The sequence below is a fragment of the Pholis gunnellus genome (assembly GCF_910591455.1).
Source record: "Pholis gunnellus genome assembly, chromosome: 13".
Taxonomy (NCBI): domain Eukaryota; kingdom Metazoa; phylum Chordata; class Actinopteri; order Perciformes; family Pholidae; genus Pholis; species Pholis gunnellus.
In genome coordinates, this window is record NC_136540.1 from 8,644,693 (window position 1) to 8,671,678 (window position 26,986).

The following is a 26,986-nucleotide window of genomic DNA, read 5'->3' on the forward strand; positions in this document are numbered from 1 at the left end:
TGTCCACTGCTCGGCTTAAGAGCACTTAATCTGTCATTAGGGGGTTATTTTCAGACAGTGCACCATTGACGGTCACCGGCTGGCTCCTTTACCAGCCGCCCGAACCTCTCCTCGGTTGGTTTTCTTCCTTGTTGGCGGCACCGCTTGTTATTGTTTACTTTGTTCGTTAGAGGAAAACTTTTCACCGCGGCCTGATCCTCCTGTTTGTCCCTGCCAGACAGTACGGCCGTACTTGTGAGCCTCGGCAACGCGATGGAGATGGAGCATTTCGACGAGCGGGACAAAGGTCAGCGACACGGACGGTCCAGTGCGAAGTTGAACGGCGTGCCGAGTCCAACACACAGCGCCCACTGCAGCCTGTACCGGACCCGGACCCTGAAGACTCTGACCACGGAGAAGCGAGCCAAGAAGGTGCGTTTCTACCGCAACGGAGACCGGTACTTCAACGGGATAGTATACGCCATCTCCATGGACAGGTTCCGGACCTTTGACGCCCTGTTGGCGGACCTGACCCGCTCTCTGTCCGACAACGTCAACCTGCCGCAAGGCGTCCGGACCATCTACACCCTGGATGGCTGCAAGAAGATCACCAGTATTGAGCAGCTGGTAGAAGGTGGGTAGCCTCAACGGCATTACAGCACACCTGGGGGACTACCCTTTAAATGTGCAGGTTCATCCGTTCCTCTCATGCACCTGGACTCGTGGCTTTATCAGCAGAGTAGTCCAATCTAAAATGTGTCGAAGCATCTCTTCCTCTAAAAGAACAAACACTGCCTTATCTGTCATCTGCCAAGTGGTCTTTCTTTACTCACCACCCTCTGGTATAGAATAAAAGTAACAAACCTAAGACTGTGGGAAATGTGAAGTGAGCAATGATTTACAGGTTTAAGGCTCACCAAGATCTTTATTGCCACTGCTCTATAATACTGGCTAAGCACACTTTAGATTATTATGAAGATTATAGGCCTATCACTGATTTGATGGCCATATGGTGATACTGACATAATGTTTTGGCTCAGATTATCTCTCTCCTGATCTGTTTTACTCTCTAAGAAGTGACATGGGAAGAACTACAAGTGGTTGACATCATCTTTGGCTGGTATGAAAATATATACAGGCCACTATTTAGCCTTTGGGAGGTATGAAGGAAATCAGGCAGCCAAATATCCTAAATCAGTATATTTAAAGTGTTCAATCTATTCATTAATGTATTATGCTGCTGGCTCCTAGAATAATAGAGCAGTTGCTTGATTACGAGATGTTACACAGAGCAATAGTAGCTAGCCTCTGTATGTGCCTTCTTCCTTTCTTTACCTTTCTTTCCTGTATTCTGTCATATTCTTCACAGCTCATCTCATTTCCTCCAATGTTTCTGTAAGTAACCCCTCCCTGCTTTCTTCTCCTCCCCTTTACCCCGACAGGTGACAGCTATGTGTGCAGCTCCATCGAAGCTTACAAAAAATTGGATTACACAAAAAACGTGAACCCCAACTGGTCTGTGAACGTCAAGGCTTCGGCTGCGTCCTCCCGCGGGCCTCCCTCCCTGGGCAGCGCCAAGGCCGGTGGCCCAGAGAGCCGCGAAATCAAGGAATTCATACGTCCAAAGCTTGTGACAGTGGTGCGGAGCGGAGTGAAGCCCCGCAAAGCTGTGAGGATCCTTCTGAACAAGAAGACGGCCCATTCCTACGAACAAGTCCTGACCGACATCACCGACGCCATCAAGCTTGACTCCGGAGTGGTGAAGAAGATCTACACACTGGAGGGCAAACTGGTGAGAAACAATCATCACCAAACAATCATCATCGTCAGCTATGAGTGAACTGAAGGTGTCACACAGCAAATAGAAATAGACCGGACACTGAGATAACAGTGAGTCTTTGCATGGCTGTTTTTGACATTGTTTTATGTGCATAGAAAGATTCAAAATCATAGCGACTCACAGCCGCACTTCTTTCATCAAGGTGGTGGTTTTGCATTGGTGTTTGCTAGAAGGGGGAAATACAGATCAACAGGCTGATAGGAGGATCACAATGGCTAAATATTTTATGACCACCACACTCTCATTTGTCTTTCGTGAGCCTGCTATGATAAGAGAACGTTTGTGTCCCCCTTCGCAGCCAGAGCTGTGACGAGAAAGAGTGACACATAGGCAGAAAGGGGTCGAAAGAAGGTAAAGATGAAAGAAATGTATGAATGGAGTCTGGGTTCTCAACTTACGCTGCAGCGAATGTGTGCCAGGGCTTTGCCTCCGAATCAGAGTCACGGCCCTCTCGATAGTCCGCCCACCATTTCAGCTCCCTCTCTCAGCTGCGGAGGGAGACGCTATAAAAAGAACACGCTTTAAAACAGGACTGTACACACATATGCATTGACCCATTCACGCATTCTCCACACACAACTAAAATCAATGTGGAAACAGTCAAATGAATGAAGTCAAACACACCACGTCTGTGCTGGCACACATCCATGTTTGTGTGTATTTGTCAAATAGGGCAAAGCACAGATAGTAAGACAGCGACTCTGCCAGCATGTCAGAGATTCTGGTTATATTTGTGACGTGTTTTAGGGCTCTCGTCTTTTCCTGTTTGCTGCCATGTCACCTTTCCCTCTCTCACGCCATCCCCCATCATCCTCGTTTATGTCTGTGTGCTCCAGTCTGTGCCTCTCTCTGTGTCATGTCGAAGCTCCAAGTTATTGAATGAAGCATTACAGAACCACTTTTCCCCTGGCAGCAGCATCAGAACGACACCATTATTTTGAAACAGATTGCGTTTGACGTTGAGGGCATCCTGCCATTTTGTGTTGCACAGTGGTAATCATCTCCTAAATGGCCAATTTGTGACTCATCCTCATGAATACGTTCTTTGCCCTATGGGTTTTTCATCCTTAATTGCCATTTAATACTCTGTGTTAGGATAAATCCCACTTCAAAACATTAATCTTCATGTGTTGGCACTGGCGTGTCGTCCTGTCTTTGAAGCCATGCGGTCTGTTTAATGATCCACTGTTAACCCAGTAGGAAGTCACTTCAGAGTTCCTGACCTGACCTGCTGTTAGATCCCAGCACCAGCCAATAAAATCCCAGAATCAGGCTTTCCTTGAGAAACCTGCTGTTGGGGATTAAACTCACGCTTTTGCACAATACCTGCTAACTCTGCGGTCGCCTTTGGTTCCGATTATCTTTGAGATTGCACAATAAACTCTGCTCTCACCCAGTTCACCCCTCTGCTAATAGAAGTAAGACTATTATAGTTATGCTATTTTTAGACACAATATTGATTGGACCTGTAGGCATGGTAACACGCTCACTGCCAAATTTGCTGGGTGGGGCTGAGTGAAAAACCAACTCCTTCTCATCTTTTTGTATGTACGCGTGCATGGGTTAATGCATGTGGGAGGGTTTGCGTTTGCGATTATGTTATTAAGAGAACAGAAAAGTGGAGAATTAAGGGACTGGAGTAGTTAATAGTAGTAGTTAATAGACTGGATCGGAGCACTTTGGGAGTGCCCATGTGTGTTTCGTGCATAAGAGGAAATCCTGGACAAGCCCTGAACAGCCTTCTGTTTCTGAAGAGGTGAAAGGTCTCCGAAAACACGATAGATAAGCAAAATTAAACTCCCTGTGAAATGTGGTTAATCCATGTTAACTTGAGCATTGCACAGAACGAGAGCGAGAGAATCAGTATAACAAAAAAACTCAATACAACCTTAATTACAAAAACTATGTCTATACATCTGAATGACAAAAAGCCTGACAATAACATATGTAGGAGTCAAGGCAGGAGGGATAGGATGACAAGTGTTAATGCCCCTTGAATATTGAATATGAGTGCGCTAAATGTAATTTACCCGAGTGCGCACCAGGATAAGGTTACTTTAAGGGTTAAGTAGGTGTGTGTCTGTCTGTGCACAGGTGCACGCATGTGTGCGTACATGTATTTTTGTGCGTGGGCTGCTGGCGTCAGCTGAGCTGTGTCAGTCATTGAGCCTACGGCAGAAGTAGGTTTCTCGGCCTGACTGCCAGTTACGTTGAGCCCCAGCAGAGCCACAGAGCCCGGAGAGAGAGAGCATCTGAGCATCTGAGCACCAGAGCTACGGCTCCTTGCTTTCATTAACCCCTGTAATGAGGCCAGAGACAGTGAGGCAGGATATGTATGTGCACATCCCCACAGCCATATTCTTCCTCTCTTTCTCTTTGTCTCCAATAGTTCTCAAGGATTGCGACAGCCTACGAGACATTTCATAACAAGCAGATCTGTCTGCTTGTTATGCCTTTTCCTTTATGTGGGTGTTTATTGTGTACACATCTGCACAGCTTTTCTATTCTATTGTCAATCACTGGGTTTCAATTTTAATACCAAAACATTACTGTTTGTGATACCTTGCTTTGAGGAGCGTGTTTCTGACAAATCCATCTTTTTCTTTTACAAAGGGACCCAAACTTCACAGACATTAAATGTTATCCAAACACAAGCAGCCTTACAACAACTTTGCCCAAATGAAATACAGAATATAATATTATGTCGTGTATATGAAAATGAGACTCCAAGTCTTATCATGCATTCAATTCCACCTTGCAGCACTTGATCATCGCTACGAACACATTTCAGTCAGGACCAAAAAAAATCCCCAGTTTATACGCCCATATGTTTGCTATAGAAAAAGGTTTTGATATTTGTCATCACTGTTAGAGCATCTCCTATCTGGCAATATCCTGGGAGAACTGCTAATGAGATGCGGATAGAGAGGAGACGACATATGACAAGCCGTGAACAAGTCTCTGTGAGCATCTGATACGCGCCCTATACTCTGCCCGCTTTCCCCGAGCTTACTCTACCGTGAGCGTTTTGGATATCGTGTTTCCATCTGTAATGTGACCGACTAAGTGAGGAAGTGTATATCAAGCCCCCCCCCCCCCCCCCCCCCCCACCGTTGATTCTGCCACTGTCTCAGGTCTCACTGTATATGATCGGTGATATTTCTTTGCTCAGTCCCCCCTCCTTTGAGGTTACCACAACCTCATCGTTTTCAGACAGCTCTTCACCTTGGCCGGTTTCTATGATGATTTCATCTAGTTGCTTAGGAACCGTCCGACCCGCTGTGATGTCATACAGTAGCATGGTGCGATGGTGTGGCGTGGATTGGTCCGACCAAGGAGAGGGACGACCCGTAAGTGGCTTAGAACGTGGACATTGCTGGCCTATTAATACATGTAAGCTCTGTTTACACAAACAAACACAGACATGCACACAGGCAGACAATGTCGGACCCCAGCTGACAGCCTTGAGTCTTGCAAGGCTCACGCACACTTAGGCACGGATAGTGACACACACACTGTCTTTAATGGACTCATCTAGATTTCTGCTCATGCATCACTAGCCGTTAACTGTAGGCGATTATCAACCAGTGCATGAAGCGATGCCACTTAGTCGTCTCTAAGGTTGGTTGCCTTCTGTTTTTGAGTATCTCATTAATGAGCCCCTTTGTATCTCAGTGGGTTTAGCAGTGGCAAGAGGTACCATTCCCACATTGACCACCCATGCCAAAAATACAGGGCTTACACAACACTTTCAATTGGTCCAAATGCCAAAAAATGTTTCCTGGTTAATACCATAGTGATATCTATATCGTCAGGGTTACCTTGTCAAACTTGTCCTGGGTGAAAAATCCAGAATTTATTCGGAGTATCCAGGACTTTGCTTTTGGAAAATAGACGTTACTGTTGTTTTTTGTGTTTTTGTAATTTGACAGAACTATTCAATTTAATGCAAATAAATCACCATTGCAATCAATGCTACAACGGTGGGACATACTGCTGTTATGCTAGCGGCGTGCCTTTAGGGATGACAATGTTGGTCTATCTGTCCAACCTGAGCACTGCAGAAGCTGTTAGTAGGTTGGTTCCTCAGTTGGTCAACCACTTAGGTTCAGACTCAAATATTTCAATAACTATTTCATGGATTGGCATTGAATTATGGACAGAATGAATCCCACAAACATTTGTGATCACCTGAATTTTCCTGTAGCGCCACCAGCATATTTACTTCTTTGGCTTTTAGTGAAATATTTCTAATAATAGTTAATACTCCTATCGGCCTCAGCTGCTTTTGTGTTCAGTGCTGTTTAGCAAATGGTGGCATTCTCACACAGTAAACTAAGTTGTTGAACATTCAACCCTCTTAACATCAGCACGTGAGTATTATCATTGTTAGCTTGTTACCATGCTGATGATAGCATTTAGCTCTAAGGCTCTATTAGGTTACAGCCTCACTGAGTAGCTTGCACGACTGTTGACGTGTATCCTTGTTATCTGGGGCATAATATCAGTGTGTGAAGTATGTTGACAGGAGTTTTGACACTTATCCTCTTGCCAAATGATTTACCTTTCTTTGGACTGTCACACCCCAAACTGGTGTTGATGAATCGACCTTGTTAGATCTGCTCTAAAGTGCTCTCTGCCGTTGCTTATGATGTTCCTCGCCATTCAACTTGATGAGATCCGTCCTTGAAGCAACATTCCTAAAGACTTAATACCCTTTTCCGACAAGCATTATTTTCTGTCCGTTCATTATATATGGCACCCATAATACCTTGGCATGTTTTCACACTAATTAAATGGTCCATGTTAAGTAGAGGCTTTGTGTAGGAGTAGAGTGTGGAAGAACCACTTGTTCACTATCTGCAGTGCAGCTCTCACTTCTCAAACTGCATTGTTGGCCTGTTCTCCTTGTTGGCAAGGCTTAAGAGCTTTTAATATCTTTTTATCTTCTTGTTTTCTCTGCAGCCTCCTTCTCTCTGAGCCTCCCATTTTCTTTTCATGTTCTCTCCGCCCGTTACTGTTTCTGCTTCTCTCTCCATCGGCATCATTATTTCTCCTCTTATGTAATGTTTACTTTTCCTCCTATTAACAGATTTTCACTCTTCACTTCCATCAGCCGTCCATACTTCCTCTGAACGTCTTTCTCTCACCTTCCTTTGATCCATTTTTCTATGCCTGTCTGTCTCTTGCTGTCAACATGCCATTGTGTTATGGCTATTTAGTTCTCATTTAATTAGCACACTCAGCATGCACCCCCAAATCCTAGAGCTGCAACATATGGCATCGTTCGCTCTCCCCCACTCTCTGTCTCTCCATCTCTCCTCCCCCCCCCTCTCTGTCTTCCACACGACCCTAGCTTTGTTTTTAATCCCCTTTTCATTTTTCTCAGTTTGTCTCACACTTTTTCCTAGTTTTGTTGCCCTCACCCCGTCGTCTTTTCTCCTAATTTGGACCGCATCCAGCTCTGCAGGGACTGTAGAGAGGGTGCTATGGCAACACCACTTGAAAACATTGCGTGTTATGTGAAGAGCAGGGATTGTGTTCTGCACATATTCCAAGCAATGTAGCTGTTTCTTCATCTTTATTTGTTGGATTGTGTGTTGATGATGTCACTTTTCCTTTCTGCAGAGGAGGATTGTGGGAAGCAAAGTCCATCTGCTCCTGCTGATCTGCTGAGTCACAGCTACTCAGCAGCAGCATGGTGTGTGTGTGTGTGTGTGTGTGTGTAGGGGGGAGTGTGTGAATGTGTGTCATGCACCTAGTATACCGTGCATTCGCTGCTATAAATTATATTTGCAGTGAATGACATTGATGATACATGGCTTGTAGAAATCTCACGATTAAAGTGTTGTTTTGGTGTGTAAACAGGACGTGTTGTTTCACATTGCTTTTCTCTCAGTCTGTCGGTCTGCCTCTGTTTCAGTCTGTCAGTTAGCTTGTGTGTCTCTGTTTACCAGCAGAGGGTGACTGTAGCAGATTGGAGGGCTGTCTGTAGTCAGAGGACCTGCTGCCAAATTAGGATCGATGGCAGACATTTCCAGCACTGGCAGACTGTTGAGAACCTAGTCACACCACAACTTCATCACACACACTGTCTGACTCATGCACTTCATGACTCACTCATTCTCTAATCTCTCTCAGCCGAATCTGCATTTGAAAGACTGTGTTCCAGCGCCGTGCTTTTAGTTGCTTAAAGAGCGGGACCCTAATATCTCGACCGTCAGAGCTTTTGTCTGATTGTGACTCGGGCAGGGAGGCACTTAGAAGGGTTGTATACATAGAACGAGTAATGCTCCTCCAAGCCAATTAGAAGGCAGAATTGTTTGCTAAGAAATACCTTAGAAGTTGGACACTCTTAAAATGTAATGTACTCTAATGTCCCACTTTGATACACTACATTGCAGAATTCTTGTATTTTACCATTTTAAAGTAAAGTGCATCTTATATATATATATATATATATATATATACACTAAACTATAAAAAACTAGCTACCTCAAAACTAAATTCTTACAGTAATAGCCAGTACTATATTTTTTGATGTATTTTGTTGTTTTCTGAGCTGCCATCAGAGCCTACTCACCACAGTCCACATCATTATTTTTTTCTTCTCGCCATGAATACCTATTTGTGTCTTTGTTAGTATCAATTCAAAGGTCAACTGACTTTAGTCTGCATGTTGGAATTTTTAAGGCTACCTTGTACTGTACTTACATTTTTCCCTTTTCAAATGTACAGTCAATGTACTGCATAATCAAAACTGTTTGATTTACAAACTACTTTACAAACAGGCTCATCATTTGAGTGATTAAATTCCCTCCTTCCTGTCTGTCAAACGTGAATATTTGTTGTTTTTATATATATCTTTAGGTCTTGGACTGTTGGTTAACCAAAACCAAACATCTGAAGGCTAATCAGCAGGATGTTGCCGCCCTAATTCTTATATTGAAGTCAATTAACTAAACTAAGAAACAAAGTCACTCACTCAACCACCTCCTGCTGACACCTCACTCAGTATTATGTATGTCTTCTTCTGTCAGTGCTCGCGCCATTAACCTGTGAACTTACAAGTTCAGCTCCTTAATCCAGCACACTCATAATATATCTGTATGCACACACAAGCTCACGCATGCACACTCATCCTTGAAAATGGATTAAAGCCAACAGACTGAAGGGGGGAGAGAGATCAATAAGGGGGCGATGAAAGACACCAGTGAAGGAATGAGGTTAGAGGAGAGAGAGACAGAGAGGGAGAGACAGAGAAACAGAGAGAGAGAGAGTTGGATAAAAGCAAGACAGCTAGACAAGACAAGAGAGATGGGAATAAGATGAGGATACCTTAAAAACACTGGAGGGAAAAGGCTGGGGAGAGGCAGGGAAGTTGAGGCTGATGTTGCATCCGATTTTTGTCCTTATTGGAACAGCGCTACATAATTCCTTTTCATGATTGGCTCCCTTCAGACACTGAGAGAAAAAAAGAAAGTTTGCTCTCACCCTGTGGAGAGCAGAAGCTGTTACATAAGTTGTTATGCAAGAGAGCATGCCAGTCTGCTGTGCTGGTTTGAGGTGAACGCAGTAACACCAGCATGCCAACTCGGTCGCTGCACAATCAGTTCAGCCTCATGTCACCGCTGCTCTCTTTACTTCTATTTGTATTTTTTTTTTTTTTTAGCTCTTCCTGACTTCCCTCGTTTCCCGGCCTTTCCTGTCGTTTTTCCTGTCAGTTGTCTCTGCGCAGTGCGCTGATTGACGCAGCGGGAGGTCATGCGGCGTGCGAATTGTCCCTCAGGGGTGCAGATGGTTTCATCCTTCCCTCTTGCCTCCTTCAGATTGATTTCTGTCTACCTCTTCTCTTGTCAGTCAGCATGGCTCTTTGCCTGCCTGTGACTCTGTGTCTCCCTTAGGCCTGAGAGGGGATTACTTAAATTCTCCCAGAGAAATAAGGAAATGCATTTTGTCAGTTTCATTTCAAGAGTGAGAATCTTCCTGCAGAGATATATGAATACGCTCTATATGTTCCTGACAGTGACAAAGGATTTGTTTGTGCTAAGTAACCCTACAGAGCCTCCCGGACCAGCTGACAGCATATTTGAAGTGCTGCACTGGGGTCAGATTGGACTATGGGCTCTATGGATGTCAGTGTACGTCTTTCCTCAAAAGCGGACATGTGCCATTCATTTTAATTATGCAATCATCACAATAATACAGTGCACACCAATATAATCATACTGTGAACGTGCAGTACTTCAATGACTTGTAAATGTTTTGACCTGTTTAAAACAAACAAAGCACTGCTCATTTCTAAAGGATGACTGCCATTTAAAGACAGTCATATTTAGCTTTTGCCACAACATAAAATGCCCTGTTCTTTGCAAATATATGTCAAACCCATGTAGTTATATTGATTATAGTCCCGCCCCTAGGCTACATACTGCACGCAACTCTGAAACACTGGTGGTGTCTGCTGCAGCCCCAACACAGTGGCATGTAAATATTAAAGTTTTCTCATATCTTTGCACCTTTTTAGTCCTTCACCTCAGATGCTCTGCATATTTGCAACAGCTTATTTTCCCTTTCTGTCCCCCTTTCTCTTGTATCAATACGGCCATCTGTTATTCTGTCCGTCTGCCTGTCTTCCCGTTCCCATCTGTCTGTCTCTTTCCGTGGTTGGTGTTTTCCGAGCAGCACGACGTGCCCTGCCGGCCAGCTGCAGTTGATTCAGCACCGCGGACAGCTCCTCTGAGCTTATCTCCACCGACAGAGTGCAGAAAACGGCTCGTCCCTCCAAAATGTGGTCTTTCTGTGGGCAGGATAATGTTGACCTCACCATGTCCTCTGTGTAACCACTGTGAATCTATTTTGGCACAGGAGATTAGCGGTTGAGTCTCCAATCTCCCTTTTTTCTTTTCTTTTTTTTCTGTCTCTCTAGTCTTCTGTTTATTTTAGTCTCAGAGAAATGCCTCTGCTTCTTATCAGTTAAACCAAGTTTAAAAAGAATAGTCGCACGCAAACACAGTTACATTAATCATCACTGAATTGTTTCAGTGTATTGTAGCCAGGGATGCAGTTAATGCTTTTTTCATTATCAATTCATATGAGTTTTTGATGAATGGATGAGTTGTTTAGTCTATAAAATGAGTGAAACGTGTTCCCAATACCAGTGGAAATGTCTTGTTTTATCCAACCAACAGTCCTTACTAAAATATCCTCAATCTAACACAGAGAAAAGTAGCAAATGCTCATATTTGAGAAGCTGGACCCAAGAAATATTTAGAATTATTCCTTGTGAATGACTTCAACCATTTTTTAAATTGTTGACGATTCATTTTTTGTTGATCAACTAACTAATCGATTCATCGTTTCAGCACTAGCTGTAACTTACTAACTAATTAAGGTAAACACACGCACGCGTGTGCCCCCACACAGTGGCTGTCTGAAACTCCCACTAAAAAGCGAGGAGCTGACAGATGAGACAGGTAGACAGAAATATTCAATCTAAATAAGCAGAGTGAGCAGAGTTGTCACTGATCATTGTTCCCAGCAGCTGATTCCCAGGAGCTGCTGGCGAGAACCAGACAAAATGCCTGAACACAAAAAGCTATGATCTTGCACCGTCGGGGGTGCTCAGTGTCTGTAGCTGAATAGTCATTTGTGTATGTCCGTACAAAATAACAGTTAGGATTGTGTATGGCCACGTGTTTGTGTGTTCTCACCAAAAGTGAGATGAGATAGTGTTCACCATACAGTATGTTCATTTTGTGTGTGTTTGTGTGTGTTTCTGAGCACCAAAACAAAAACTCTGCACAGCAGCTTCACCGCCATCAATCACACACCAAACTAAGAGCCGCTCAGATTTTATAGCATAGAACTGTCTATGCCTCTCTCTCTCTCTCTTCCTGTTTGATCCTCAATTTAAAGTCCAGGTGGTTAGTGTGTCTCGTGAGTCTACTCCATTATAACTTGTCCATCGCTCTGCTTTTCTGGTGGTACTGCAGTTGAATTTGTGTTGTGTTGAATGACACGTAAATCTCTCAACACCATGTGGTTATTTAACAGTGCCACCATGTGGCGGCAGTGATTGTCCACCTCAGTTTGCGATCCACCTTTGCACTAATGTTGTGCTAATGATATGACTTGCAGCACAGTATCTGCCCCAAATCAGCTGTTTAAAAAGATTATTATAAAAAGATTAAAGTATTTAATCTCAAAGAAACATAGAAAGAGAAGAAGAAACAACAAGGGACATTGAGAAAGACACTTCAGTAGGTGTTTGGTGATGCTCCACCAGGTGGCGTAGTGAGCGCATAAATGAGTTTGCTGAGAAGTAATCACACTGAACAATCATTTTGTTGTATAACATATTTTCAGGAGGAGATGGTGGTCATAAGAGGATACATCTCGCTGGTCATGAAGTAAAATATTTTTGTACAAACCTCTCTCTGTTGTAAAAGCTAAATAAGTAAAATAATAACCAGCTTAATAACAAATGCCCCTTTTGCCCTCCATGATACACTAGATAGTCAGTCATTGTGACAATAAGGGAAGATGATTGTTTGTCAGGCATGTGAGATGTGACACAATCTGTAAACCTGTCAAACTTCTGTCTTGCTCTTGCGGTCTTGATTCTGTAAATTGATTGTGGTTCCTTTTAATGTGGGCAAAAAGTGCTTTCTTAGAGCCCATTCCCTACGTTAATAAAGATGTGTGAGAGGGGATGGCAGAGTTATGAAATTGCCAATTTCCCCACTGCTCTGCTCTTTTCCCATCATCTTATTTTAGTCCCGTCTTTTCCTCAGTTTCTTTGTTTGTCTTTCCCTGTCCTTGTTTTAGCAGCGGTGGATGTTGTGTAACCGCGCTGGTTCTCTGTGAGAACGCAGCACCAGAGACATCAAAGCGGCTGGTTTTGTCATCAGGCTCAGAGAAGGGCTCTGAGCGGCAGTCAGGAATAGATCCCCTCCTCTGGTGCTCGTTTCCCTCTCTCTGTTTGTTTCCCCTCTAACTCCGGGGATTCGGCTAGTTGGTTTCATCGTTGACTGTTTTTGATGACCCCCCCCCTCTTTTCACCTTTACCAGCTCCATCTCCTCACCATCATTCATTGGTCCATCTGACTGCTCTTCTTCTTCCTCTGGACATACACTGCACGAGCATTTCAGTACAAACCAGGCCACGGGCCACTTGCATGTGTTTGTGTTTGTGTGTGGATTTATGTGAATGACACAGTTCTGCAGAGTATCGTGCACATAGTAGATCAAATATGAATGATGGAGCTCCATCACAGTGTGCCCGTTGTGCAGTCAGTGGCACGCACCAGCCATGCACCAATGCCTGGAGGGCGTTATCACCATGGCAACCATACTTTTTCACACCCCTCTCAATATACAGTATCTGTTTGTGTGATGCTCCATATTAGTTTACCCTCAGCTTAAAAGTGCTTTAGAAGCTGCCTTAAACAAAGACACTGTCCTCATCCTTCTGATTATATTCTGCATGTGTTCTCTCCTCCCTGTTCACCCGACATGGCCGGTGGGCTTCAGTTTCTATCTCGTGGTAAGCAGCTTCTAAGGACCTCATTTTGGGCGACCTCCTCTTGGTTGACTCCAGCAGCAGCAGCAGCAGCAGCCGAGGCCTGAGGACGTGGTCAGACTGACTCACAGCAGCATCCTGCTGTGAATAAAAGTCATGGGCCTTTCAAAAGACCACAAGCTTAAAATGGATGATTACACCCTTCCATTTAAACACATCGTATTTAAAACCAGTGTCCAACAGATAAAGTGAAAAAAAAACAACAGATACTATGCAACAGCAATCGATATAACATTGATATGAAAATGAAAATAATGTGAAAATACAGTAAAAGAAAACTAAATAAAACGGCACACTTGAAGTGTCCGTGGCTACCCATCAGTGCTGACACACTGGGGAAATGTTAACGGCACCAGCATCTGTATCACTGCCACCTTGTTAGGAAGTGGAGCCGCTCGCCCCTCAAATAAGCACCAGCACGCTGTCAGGGGATATCAGGGAACAAAGCAAGATGCACTCTGTTATGAGACTAGAGTAATATTGCTTCCACACACACACACACGTATCCATATGTGCCTGTGCAGAAACATATGTTGTCATGTGACGTGTGCTCAAATGTACGCAGACAGACACACAGACAAACACACGCACACACACACAAGCCTTGATTTGAAAAGTTAAATGAAATTGATCCCTTCTCCACAGAGAGTCTGTGTCTAAGATTAAACTTGTTTTTTGTGCCCCCGTCGGTCCATTTAGAGGCCGTGGGGGGTAAAGGAGTATGACTCCCATCTCCACACATGCACACACACACACACACACACACACACACACACACACACAGAACTGCCTCTGCGCTGTTTACTGGGTATTTCGTTGATGATGCTGTTATGTCAGCTGTGACTTTTTTTGGGCTGTTGATCTGTGGCTATTAGGAGTCTAAATGGATTCTTGGATGTTAATTGCCATGAAAATGCAATGAAGGTAGCTTTTTGTTTGTGTGTTAGCTCCAGGCGGTGCTAAACCTGCATGCAGCCTCAATTGTAATTGCTTCTAATAGGTTTTTGGTTGGAGATTTGTCATAGTACTATTGTCTTCCTTTAAATCCATTTCTGACTACCGTTGCCTATGGCGAAATATGATTTGGAATATTAATGGCTGGGGATTGAAATGTGATGGTAGCCTGTGGGGTGTAATTAAAGTTGTTTGAGAAAACCATGCAGAGTTTAGATCAGATATGGAATTAGCTGTTGAGTTAATCAAATAGAAAACAATGAAGAGCAGCGTGTTTCTTAGCCTATTTGTCATAATACACATCCTATTGCTGATTAAGGGTGAGTTTATAGATTCAAACAACATATGTCTTGTGTGGAAAGAATATTAAGAGCTTAGTTTGAAGATGTATGAATGATTGAATGAATCAGTGCCTGTCAGCTTGGCACTGTAGGTTTTGATATTAGCTTAAGAGTATGGAGTCTGTCAAAGAATGACAGTGACTCATGAAGACAGCGTTTTTCTTTCGTGTGAGTCAGCGCTGTACTTATTCAACAGTAATCTCTAAAATCTCCAATCTCTCTGCCTCATGCCCTTTCACTCATACCACTTTGTGTAGCTCACAAATGCTCCCTCCCTCCCTCCCTCCCTTGTCTTTTAGTTTCTTTTCTTTGTTACTCATTACCATTCATAAGATGCTCGTCCTCGGGGAACAGACCCCCCACTTGCTTGCTCTGGATGTCCGGTGCTGCAGCGAATCAGCAAATTAGTGAGTCAGCAAGGTCTCATTGTAGTCGCTGAAAGACTGATAAACTGCAGGAACAACACCGTGCTGGAGCTCAGGGACATGTGAGGCATGCACACAGATATTCACAGACTCACAAGAACAAGCATGCACAGACTCCTCTGGTGTTCCTTATCTGTGTCCTTGGACAACGTGCATGTCAAGGGAAAGTCAATTTTGCGAGCATGCTCAGAGCAGTGTGTTAGTGTGTGTCTCCTAGTATGCAGTGTATACTTGTGCAGAACATCAGTAGCTTTGAAGTAAGGAAGATAGATTCTAACTCAAGAATTGTCATTTATAAATCTGCCGACCAGCTGGGAAACTATTGCTGCATGAACCTCTTCTTTCCTTCAACAAAGTGAGCAGTTGAGGTGCCTTTGAACAAGACATTCAGCCCCTAAAAGCAGAACGATGCCACTGGAGGGAAAAAGAGCAAGTGTGCTCAATTGACTTGCATTATGACTTGGAATTACATTTATTTCTGAATAAAAAAATGATTGAACTCATCCGCGTGTCTTTGTTTCCCAGGTGTCATGTCTGCAAGACTTCTTTGGCGATGAGGACGTTTTTGTGGCGTGTGGACCGGAGAAGTTCCGCTACCAAGACGACTTGATGTTGGATGAGAGTGGTGAGGCTACTAGTAGGTGGTCTGACATTTCCATGCCGACATTTCACATCTGACTTCCATTTCTTCTTCCTGCCCCCCAGCTGTGTTTGCTTAATGTTGTTTTTCTTTTTGCATGCTGTTTTCTGGAGTTGAGCAATTGATCATTTATTGCGTTCACATTGTGATAAAATAGTTGACTTTTTGTGATACATTATTCTGTTGTTTCAATAATTCAAAAACAAATTAGAGAGTATTAGTTTCAAGAATATGGTTTTACCTTCTAGTTCAGTGCATTCGGCAACATTTTGATTATTAAAAGGTTGTCCATGCAGCTACACTTCTTCTATTTCCTGTTTCCAAGTTCAGACTATAATGTATTCATTAAGATGTTTGTGTGCAAGTTCTGTTTTTACAACCCTTATCAATCGAGAAACTTTATAACCCTACAACCCTTTTAATTTAGTATGATAGCAAATTGTACAACTGTATATGAAGGCCAAATCAATGTGCTACTTTCTGTTTATTAGCCAAAATATGAAAGATTTCAAATTCTTAAATGAAAACAAATCAAACTAAGATATAAAGTGAATACGATACACATTGCTATATGTATTTCCCTTATTTTGTGTGTATATTTTGTGTTATAATTAAATGAAAAACATTTTAATGCGACATGGAAACGTTACAATTTAAGACAATTCAGTTATTAAAGACAAAAGCATAATAAATATGTTTTTTTCCCTTTAGTTATAACACAGTCAATTAAATAAAAAGGAAATGCATGTAACAATGTGCACTAGTTTTTATTTTATTTCTATGTTTGTTGAATTTTTATTAAGTCAATTTGAATCTTCTATACTCTCCAAGGTGACTATCTTTTTTTCTGTCTCTCTGTTTATCCACATCCCTCACATCCTTTCAGTCTCACAGTATTCCTTGTCAACCTTTTACAGACACGTCTGTCTGGTTCAGGTGGCAGAGGTCTGTGTTGGCTGTCCAGTTTATTACGCTCTATTGTCTCTCTCCACTCCTCCTCTCCTCTCTTATCCTCTGCTGCACCTAAGCCATCGTCTAACCTCGTCGTTCCTCTTCCTCTTCTCTGCCAGTCTCCCCGCCGAGGTCTTCTGAGGATACGTTCTGTCCTCACTTTACCCATCTGTGTTTCTCTGTCTGTCTCCCCCTCCTCTGCGTCGCCGTCTGAATACTCCTGCCATTTAGTGCTCATTTGTATTCTCACCCTCTCATCTTGTTTCCTGTCTGCCACATGAGTTAGTGCGCTCTGGCTTTTGTTCAAAGGTTTATTCAATTCATTTGTTTCCCTTCTTTTTTTTTGTCATCCCTTCATCCGTTCAATAATATTCATCCCACCTGGGTCACCATCCTTCCCTTCTTTCCCCTTTATGTCTCTCTTTCTCATTTTTCCTCCCTCTCTTTCCCACTACTCTTTTTTTCCTTTGCAAAATATAATGGTTAGCTGCTTCCACCTTCTTCTCAGTACAGCAACCACGTCCTCTGTTTTCCCCGCTGTTTGTGTTTGTGTCTGCTTTGAAGGATATAAAGGCTATTTTCTTGAAAGTATACGTCTGCATTTCATGGCAGAATACTTCGTAATGGTTTGACAAGGTTGCATGGGCTCCACCAATTGTGGCTGGCATTCTGCTTTCTGCAGTGAGAGGAGACACCCTGTTTATCTTTCATGGCCTTCAGTTTTCCAAATATTACACAACTTATTTACTCCGTATTTGGCTTCAGGATACAAATTATACTTAAACTTACACCAAAGTAAATTTTAAGGCTCAAATTAGGCCGTGCAGTTTCTAAAACATTCTTTGTTCAAATCAGTAAAGCTACTACTTCAAATAGGGAGTTCAGGGGTTTCAAGATGTGGCGATTGAGCGACATCATCCAGGCTCAGACGTTTGTCAGCGGATGATTTAGATTTAAATCTGAATGGAAAAACGGAGATGTCTGGAAACAGATATACTAATCTACTTATTTTATTATTTTATTTTTATATTGCTTTATTTTATTAGTACAAAGAACATGAAAGCCTTAGGAAGCCTTGATTTAATCAAACTTGTCATTTTGGTGAAATGATCTTTTCTTAAACAGCATCAAATGTGTACATCAGAATCTGAATAAGCTAAATGCTGGTGTGAAACACACATTTTGGCCACGATCATCTTACTTAAAAAAATCCTGACAAAATAACTTTGGATTTATGACATTGATGACATTGTAAAGACTTATACTTCGTCAATTCACTGGAAGTTAGTCTTGCATAGCCAAAGCTATCTCCACAGCACTGTCCCGCTGCTAAAGAAAGGTCTCACTCCGCACATTATCATTCTGGTATCGGAGAGAAAAATACTCTGGTATGTTTGTATTCCGTTAAACCAATCACAATCTTCTTGAGCGGTGCAAAGCCCGGGATGCAACGCCGGTGCTCTTGCAAAAAAGGAGAATGCACCGTGAGATAAGCATACAATGGCAGACTTATACCCACATTCTACCCGCCTAACGTATTGTTAGCAGGGGAGCACAATTGTGATTGGTTTAAAGAAATATAAACATACAAGAGCATGTTTTCCCAACAATACCAGAATGATGTGTGTGAAGCAAGACTTTTCTTTAGCGGTGAGACGGGTCAGCAGGTCACGTTGGAGATAGGTTTGGCTATGCAAGACTAACTTCCAGTGAATTGAGAAAGTAATGTAAGTCTTTACAATGGCATCAATGTAATAAAACCAAAACTAAGAGTACATCTTTAAGGATTTTTAAAGAAGTATCGATCATAGCCAGAATTTGTGTAGCGATGAGTTAAATGCAGAGGTTGAATTTCATGTATGTACCTGTATGTATATGACTGTCACCAAAAGCAAAGTCTAAAGCTTAACCCGAAGGTAAATGCTTATTTTCTAATTTATCTTGTGGGACACACACAGTGTATAAATAGATTTTTGTCTCCAGATTATCATTGATACAAAATGCACTCACACGCACGCGCACACACACACACCTACACACACACACCTACACACGCACACACAAACATACTGTCCCAGAAGACAAGAGAGCACATTTTGACACCTTCTCTTGCTCTGGGCGACAGAGAGCAAGAGGCAGAGCCCAGGAGGCTCGAGGCAGAGAAATAGTGAGATGGGGAAGTAGAGCGACAAACGCAGCAGACAGTGAGACAGTCGGAGTCAGAGCTGCAGACAACTTCGCCTCCTCTCAGCATCACTATATAATTATCGCCTCTGCCTCAGCTCTGGCACACTGTCATCATGTTAACACTCCGCATTGTACATTAATCACAGGGCCACAACAACTGCCACACAAGCAAATAACACACACCCAAGCTCTCATTCACACAGACACACACACACACACACACACACACGCACACAATTTCCCCTTCCCGCTGGTCTAAAATGGGAATGAGCTATAATGGGGCTGGGGTAATGTACAGGCGAGGAGCAAAGTTTTGGGGTTGAGGGAGGCAGGGAGGGTGTGTGTACATGGCTCATTGATCAGGATGTGTGTGTCTGTAAAATATCAGACCTCCGTGAGTCAGAGCTGTCACTCCTGAAACACCACAATAATTGCGTTTGGAAAGCGAGCCCAGCGAAGGTCAGAACTCATTTTTGCAGGGGACCTGAAGGTAAAACCAATTACAGCTGTGTTGGTACATTAGTGGTTTGGTGTTCTCTTGCATGACAAAAGGTCAAAACCAATCAGAAATATTTAAACAATAGTTGGTTAGAAATCCATAAAATGTGCATTTTCATTCAGACGGCAGTGACACGTGTTTCAATTGTTGTTTTATGAAAGTTTTTCATTTAAGTCTGAGTCAAAACACAATGTTATGTCACAGTGCATCATTTTGTTTGTGCCAACAGCAAGCACAGCAGTTTTCTCTTCCTTCACTTGTCGCAGTTCAGTCTCTACCTTGTTTGGATTTTAGATTTAAACTCTAAAGATCCAGAATTTGTACGCTTTTCCAAAACGTATAGGCTTTTTTTGAGTCGATGAATAACACCTGTCACTCCTCTCTTTGTGCTTTTTAGAGTGTCGTATGATGAAGTCGGTGAACTATGGAAAGATGACTGCCTCTCTGAGCCGAGGCTCCCCCAGGACTGTCATCCAATCACAACGCAGCAAGTCCCCTGCATCCAGTAAGTTACTTTCTTCATCTTGTCTCCTCTTTCTCTCAAGGAACCCATTTGTTAATGGAATTTGGCATGGTGTCATTGTCCTTTAGGTAACCTTGCATCGTTGTGTGTGCGTGCATGAGGAGGAGTGTGTCCAGTCTCCCAGACCTGATGGACACAGTTGGAAGTTGTTTGTATACTTCCTCATGTGATTGCTTAGTATTTTCTAGCTTATTACTTAATCAACGTCGCAGCAAATGAAAACAGTATGAGTAAATACTGCAATGATATCACAGCTCTGCGGAGTGTCTGGCTGTGTTTACTGCGCGTGTGTGTGTGTGTGTGTGTGTGTGTGTGTGTGTGCGTGTGCTGTGTCTTCTGAATATGAATTCAAATGAAAATGATTTATCAAGGGAGTGGAGAAAAAGGCAAACACGGATGAGAGAGGTAAAAAAAAAGGGGGAGTTAAGATGAGAAGGGAAATAGAGTGAAAGGGGTTGGTGACTCAATCCTGCAGCTCCGCACAAGCTGTTCTTCACCTGCCAAACTAATGAAATGTAATAACACGGTGAGAGCTTGCACTGCTACCTGCCACATTGTTTGTGCGTGATAATGATGCTTTTATGAATGGCTCAAAAAAGCAACAGCAGAGCACAAAAACGGACCCAAATGAAACAGCATTGATTCTAACAATTGTATCTAGCTCGTGTGTGTGTGTGTGTGTGTGTGTGTGTGTGTGTGTGTGTGTGTGTGTGTGTGTGTGTGTGTGTGGCTCAAAGCTGGTGAGGACTTGGTGATTTTCCTGATTGCAAAGCTTGAGCTTTGGCTGTGTGTAAAACACCTAGTTATGCAAAGCACACTTGACTTTTCATCCTTCCTGCTATTATTTTGGGATTTGAGTGCACAGAGACCTTTTTTGGGGGGTTGGGGATGATTCGATTGGGTGATGCAACATACAGAAACTCCCTGAGAGGAAGTCATTCGACCTGCTGCTGCAGCTCACAAGCATGCACGGACACACACCATGCAGCATTGCAGAATGGAAACCAACAGTTGTTTATATGTTTTGTGTCGAGCTGTGGAGGAAAAGGTGAGGGGAGGAGATCATCAACAGCTGGGGTGAACAGAGAAAGTTCTGCATGGGGATGGCTTGAAAACTTTGGGGAAAAGGTTATGAGAGTGAGTCATACGCTATCTGATCTTGTTGGCTGGAACAAGTCTGGAATGAAGGTGTATACTGATGTGTGTGTGTGTGTGTGTGTGCGCGTGTGTGTGTGAGAGAGACACAGACAGACAGACGAAGAGAGAGATAGAGAGAGAGAGGGAGAGAGAGGGATAAAGAGAGGGATAGAGAGAGACAGAGAGAGGGATAAAGAGAGGGATAGAGAGAGAGAAATGGAGAAAGAGAGAGAGATAGAGAGAGGGATAGAGACAGATATATATATATAGAGAGAGAGAAGAAGAGACTGAGGAGGAAACAAAAGACTGACTCGTCTTGGTTGCCATGGAAACATAGCACAGTAGGATCATGTAGCTACAGACACAATAGTCTGTCACAGCCATATATGGTCGTGGCTTCCTGTGAAATAGCCTGCAGTGGAGAACGGAGCCGACTGACGCTCGATCCTAGCTGGTCCCTGAGTCAGACCGTCCCGACGTTATAGCTTCTGAGAAACGTTGCCCTTCTGGCGCCGCTTCCGCCACTTAACATCATCAGATGTTCCCAGATTGCTGTTGACTGTTGTTTACTGTATTCATCCCCTGACACATCATCCCGTATGTGTCGAGGTCACAGTGGAGCGACCGGAGGAAGTGAGAGATAATTGATTGATCTGCTGTTTGACCCTGATCGACACTGCCTGCTTTTATACTCTAATGTTCACAGTCAATATCATTTTAGGAGTTGTTGTTTATTCCACCTTAAAAACACACCATGCCCACTTCCCTTTAGGACAATTTATCCGGTGCTAATAGTCAACAACAGCTGATACTGTGTGCTGTATGGCTCTTAGAGGTGCCCATTCTGTTATTCCATATGTTCACAAGAAGGCCTCACTAGAGTCCTGTCTCACCACTGAAAAGACAGAAACGGGTAAGATATGAGAAAGACATGTCTGTTCATACAGATGAGAGAAATAACACAAAATGCATAGATCCACTGTGTTACGGTTGTATTCTGATTTGGTGTTTAACTTTACATTTAGACTTATTTGCTATTTATTATCACACAAAACTGTCATCTGCCAGAACTGTTGTTGGCATTTTCTTTGACTTGTGACTTAATATTAATTGAATTCATCAAAAAAGATCATCAATAGATTAATCGGTAATAAAACAGATTTTGTTGATGTCCTCTAGCTAAAACCTTGATGATCAAAGTTGAAATCCCCGAGAGGAAATGACAACTCTTAAGGTTGTCTAATGCACTTTACAGCACACTAACAACAGGTTAATCTTTTGCAGACAAGATAGATATTAACTTTAATTGATGACACTCCAATCTAATCTCCAGCTAAAACAGTTCAGTCTGGCTGGCATCGCTGTGTTCATTGTATTCAATATAATAATAATGATGTAGGGCATTAAGCCCATTATCTCTACAGAATAATGCACTTAGCTGAAAGATAATTAATTAATCAAAATGTGATCACTGCTTCTGTCAGTTATCTAACTTCAGCTACACTCAAAACCTTTTTATCTGAGATTTTGGCAACGAAATTAAAAGTCGGACGCCAGACAAGAAAGCTCTGTCTATTTATTGATTTTGATAGGATTTTGTTATTTCACAATAAAAAAACGCCATTCGTTTTAAAAGTTGCTGCAGGTATTCAGGTGTTTAAAAAAGAAAACAGCCTCGAAGTCCCACATGCAATTTCCATTCAGCTATATAATCACATTCTTTATCACATCTAATAATCTGGGTCGAAGGAGGCACTCAGAGAAGATGTGGAGCGAGAGAGATGAAGTTAAAGAGCATGTAACATAACACATGTGCTGTCAAACACCACCTGGTGTCCTTCTGCGTGTCTGGCTGCTCCTCGTGTTGTGTGTGTTTGAAGCTTTGACCGCGACACCACTGAGGAGCAGAAGAGTGTGTGCGGGACAGACGGACGGACAGACAGACAGTCACATACTCATAGGAACACACAAAGAAGACAGACAGAGGATCTTATACTGTAAAATTAGATGTAAAATAATGATGTATACAGTGCTTATAAAAGGTATTCACCCCCTCGCAAGTTAAATATATTATGTTTTCTCAGGTTTGTGTGTGTACGTGGGCAGGTTGCTGTGTGTCAGCCTGACATTGTCATCACTCGAGCTTCATTCTGCGATGATCTCACAACCTCGGCTGAGTGCCTATGCAGACCCGAAATAATGTGAGAAAACAATTTGCGCTCATACATACTTTCTCTCCCTGTATCGCCATCTGTCTCTGGCTCTGCTCTGATGCTTCATGTCAGCTCAAATTAACAGAGAAGTGCAGATGGTGTCAGCAAGATTCACTTCTGATACTTCGGGGTCTCACCTTTTTCCCTTTCTGTCACGAGCAACTCCGCATGACGGCTGAGACTCGGTGGGGAAGTGTGCAGGGCGGCCGAACCCACACATCAATCCAGAGTATCTCCAGGGGACCAGCTGCTGCTAGCTGTGACACTCTGAACTGCAATCCCATGATGGCTGCAGCCTTCACCCCCACTCATGTTCTGATCAGCACACACACAAATGTACTTTCTGGAAACAGATAAGCGTAACAAATAACCAACTAACAGGCTGCAAGAGAGACAAATTCTGGTATTGATATTTGCACTAAAGGCGAGATAATGACTTGCCTCCAGGCAGCTTTGTGTTTATGAAACATTGTAAAAAAGAAACAATCTCAGTACTTTCAGCCGTCATAAATGTGCGATGTTTGACTGTGTTTGGCCTATCTCATAGAAACAATTGCCCCTGTCAAGAGGCTAATTTCTCAGACTGTCTCGGGACAGCGATTATCGAGCGTGCACAAACTTCTATCTGTTATCATGTGTTAAGAACCACATGTGTTCGTCACTATGTCACATTTTTACAGGATGTGTATGATGAGGTGTGGTTCTTAAAATAATTGTGTGATAACATACACCTGTGATAAGGAGCACGATGATGATGATGATGATTCATTTATTGGGGTTATTATGTGTTAATTAAGATGGAAAAGAAGAAAAAATACCAGCTCATTTCTTTGGCATAAAAAAAAAATAGACCTCCTGTTTGGTCGCTAGTGGCCTAATTTAGCTGCATATCGATGTAATATATTCCACAAACAGTTTGAGGCCTTTTCTCTTCTTTTTTGAAATTCACTTCACAATATGAAGCCTATGTATCCTCCAGCACATCGCACAGCTGGAGGGCTGACATGAGGTCTGTTTCCATATTCATTGCAAGCACAGCTTCCTTGTGAAGCTTTATGCAGCCATACACGGCAGGTGGTAAAGAAGCCAAAATGGCTGCATTGCATTCTTGTCAAATTGTTGTAGTTTTGACTGTTGATCTAGAAATTAATCTAGAAAAAAAAGCATTACATTGGGGACAATTATATGTCCAACTGGCTCGACCACTGCAGCCTACAGCTCCTTCAAACTATTGATCGATCTTTTCTGAAGCATGTAGGCCACTGATGTTTCAGATGGTCTTTCTGCATTTAACCTTCAAGCTGCTTTGCTAAACTCTACGTCTTGGCCAGATAACTGCAGGGAAAGGAAAAGCCCCGAATTAAAGAGCCTGTCCCTCTATTGCTATTTCAGTTCAAATAGCGGCATTTGTTTCTTGAGGATGTTTCTTTGGGGAAGGAACAACAGAGCCTTCAGAATCCATGACCTTATCCCTCTCCACCATCCCTGTCTTCTTGATCGACTCTCTCTATAAAACAGTAGCATCTTCTCTCTTTCTGCACCAAACTCTCCGTCTACCAACACACATCTCAATGCATTTCTGTCCTCATGGTGGTAGAAAATCTAAAATATCTAAATCATAGATGCTATTTCTTTCTTTCTTTCTCTCCCTCTCTCTCTCTCTCTCTCTCTCTCTCTCTCTCTCCTCGCTCTCCGTCTCGCTCTCTCTCTGTCCCCGGTGCGCGTCAGAGTTTGCGCAAGCAGCCTCTTCGCCTCCCCGTGTAGTGATCAGCTCTGCTCCGTCTTTCCCATTCACCAGTTTACTATCACACTCGGACGAAGCGCGCGCAGAGGTGCTGTTCTTCTTGTCTTAACCCCCCTCTTGGATTATCACTGTGTTTTTCATCATGCTGGAAGTGGAAGGTAGGAACCGAAAACACCGTATTTCCATCGTTTTTTATTTTTTTTTACCGTAAACGGCGTCCTGACAGCGTGGACTTCATGTGTTCCTTCTCGGATCGTATGTCGTTATATGCTTTGTAGATGTATGTTTTCTCCACGGATGTGACTTTGGCTATCATTGACTTTTGTAGTAGCCTTTGAGGTTAATGCCTAGATGTCTTTAATCGTTAACACTAACCGTTGTGTAACCGGGAGGACCGTCTGTCCGTGTGCGTAACGCTGATGCTGAATTTCATCAATGAAGATGTCCAGGAATTGTTTGGGCAATAGCAGGTTTCTTTATTTCATTTGTCATGGCCCCGTTTAGAAATACACGAACAGCCTCCTAATGCAGTGGCAGCCGGTGCTATTTTGTGCTATCGGACTGCTGAGGGCTGTATCTCCTTTGTCTTGAATAATTCAGAAAGTTCTTTGATCTCGGCAGGGAATAAACATTATACAGTGCAGGTTGGACCACTTGTCCCCCGTAGGTTTCACTGCTGCATCAAGACGGATGGTCTCTGAAAATGTTATGTGGTGGGGACGGAAAATGAAATAGTGTTCGCCTCGAAAATGGCAGTAAATGATGAGAATATCTGAAAATAAATACAATGGATACGGTGATTTCTTTTTTTAACTCTACAGTGGATCTTTTTTTATTGAGATTTATTTTCTCTTAATACTATGGAGGAGTTGCATTATTTGCCCCACCTTAGTGAAATACCTTTCACCACCCAAGAAGTCACATCATGCATTTAACAAGTTGAAGTTCAATCATTCAGACCATCAAAGCTGATTTTCAGATCTCTTGTTAGGAGCTTTCCCCACACAAAAACCCCCCAAAACAAATACATTACATATACCTTCAGTTGGCCCCACTCTGTAGTTTCTGTTACCATTTTGTATTCTTCAATTACTGCAGTTTCATTGGCCCATATGTCAGTTAGGACAACCTTGAGTTGACTTGAGGTAAAGCAGTGTATTTTCGCAGAGAGACAATAATCCAGGTTTTCAGTTAGACCAAAAACCGGCTCATGTCCTGTGTGCAAGTTAATGATGCTGTTAGGCTTTTTTGGGAATTTGGCTTGTGCATGACCACACACTGGATTCGGGTGCAGCGTTGATTAATCTAATGTTCTTCATTAATGAGGTGATGCCGCTGGGTTGTTGTGCTGTGCTGCAGCTGGACAAATTAGACCAAGCTGAGGTCAGAAGTGTAAAGAATAAAGGATCTGGTTAAAAATGAGGACAGCCTGGTGTTGTGTGTTGACTTCCAGCCAAATCACTTGAAGCCTGGGACATGCTGTAATTATTCAAAGCACATATGTTTAAGGTTCAGGTTTAAGTGGCTTGTTTCAGGCAGATTTGGAGAAACAGGAACTGTATTCTGGCTGAAGTGGAAAAAAAAAGAGCAGTGTGGACTTCAGTGCTCTTTTCTCTCTTACTCCCCCTCTTCCTCCTCCACCTCATTCATGTGAATGGGGAGATGCTGAGGGTGGAAGTGTGGGCTGCTGCTAGACACTCAGAAATATAACTGTACTACATAACATGCATTCACATTAAAAGGATCACCTATTTCAATATGTCTCACCCATCTCACGCATCCTGCTCCATTTTCTCTCTCGTTTTCTCCTTCCAGTGAACGGGACGCCGGCCAGTCAGCTGTCCACTCCTCATTCGGAAAAATCTCCCAGCCCGTCTCCGACCAGCCCAGGCAGCCTCAGCCAACACCAGGTAAGACAAGCATACACACACACACACACACACAAGCAGTCACTCATAACATTTAGTGA

At 42.9% G+C, this 26,986-nt stretch overlaps 1 protein-coding gene across 2 annotated transcripts in view; it reads left to right on the top strand.

The window, feature by feature from the left end:
- Positions 1–252: 252 nt before the first annotated feature.
- The window catches only part of dclk1a (doublecortin-like kinase 1a), a gene marked incomplete at both ends in the record, with an annotated part of 40,891 nt that continues 14,157 nt past the window's right edge, over positions 253–26,986 (top strand). The window contains 5 exons of one of the 2 annotated variants that reach the window (XM_079171144.1): positions 253–613; positions 1,422–1,771; positions 15,649–15,760; positions 19,798–19,905; positions 26,833–26,927. In XM_079171144.1, the coding sequence (XP_079027270.1) occupies positions 253–613; positions 1,422–1,771; positions 15,649–15,760; positions 19,798–19,905; positions 26,833–26,927 (1,026 nt within the window). The remainder of the gene's footprint in view (positions 614–1,421; positions 1,772–15,648; positions 15,761–19,797; positions 19,906–26,832; positions 26,928–26,986) is intronic. The other variant, XM_079171145.1, reaches the window with a different exon arrangement.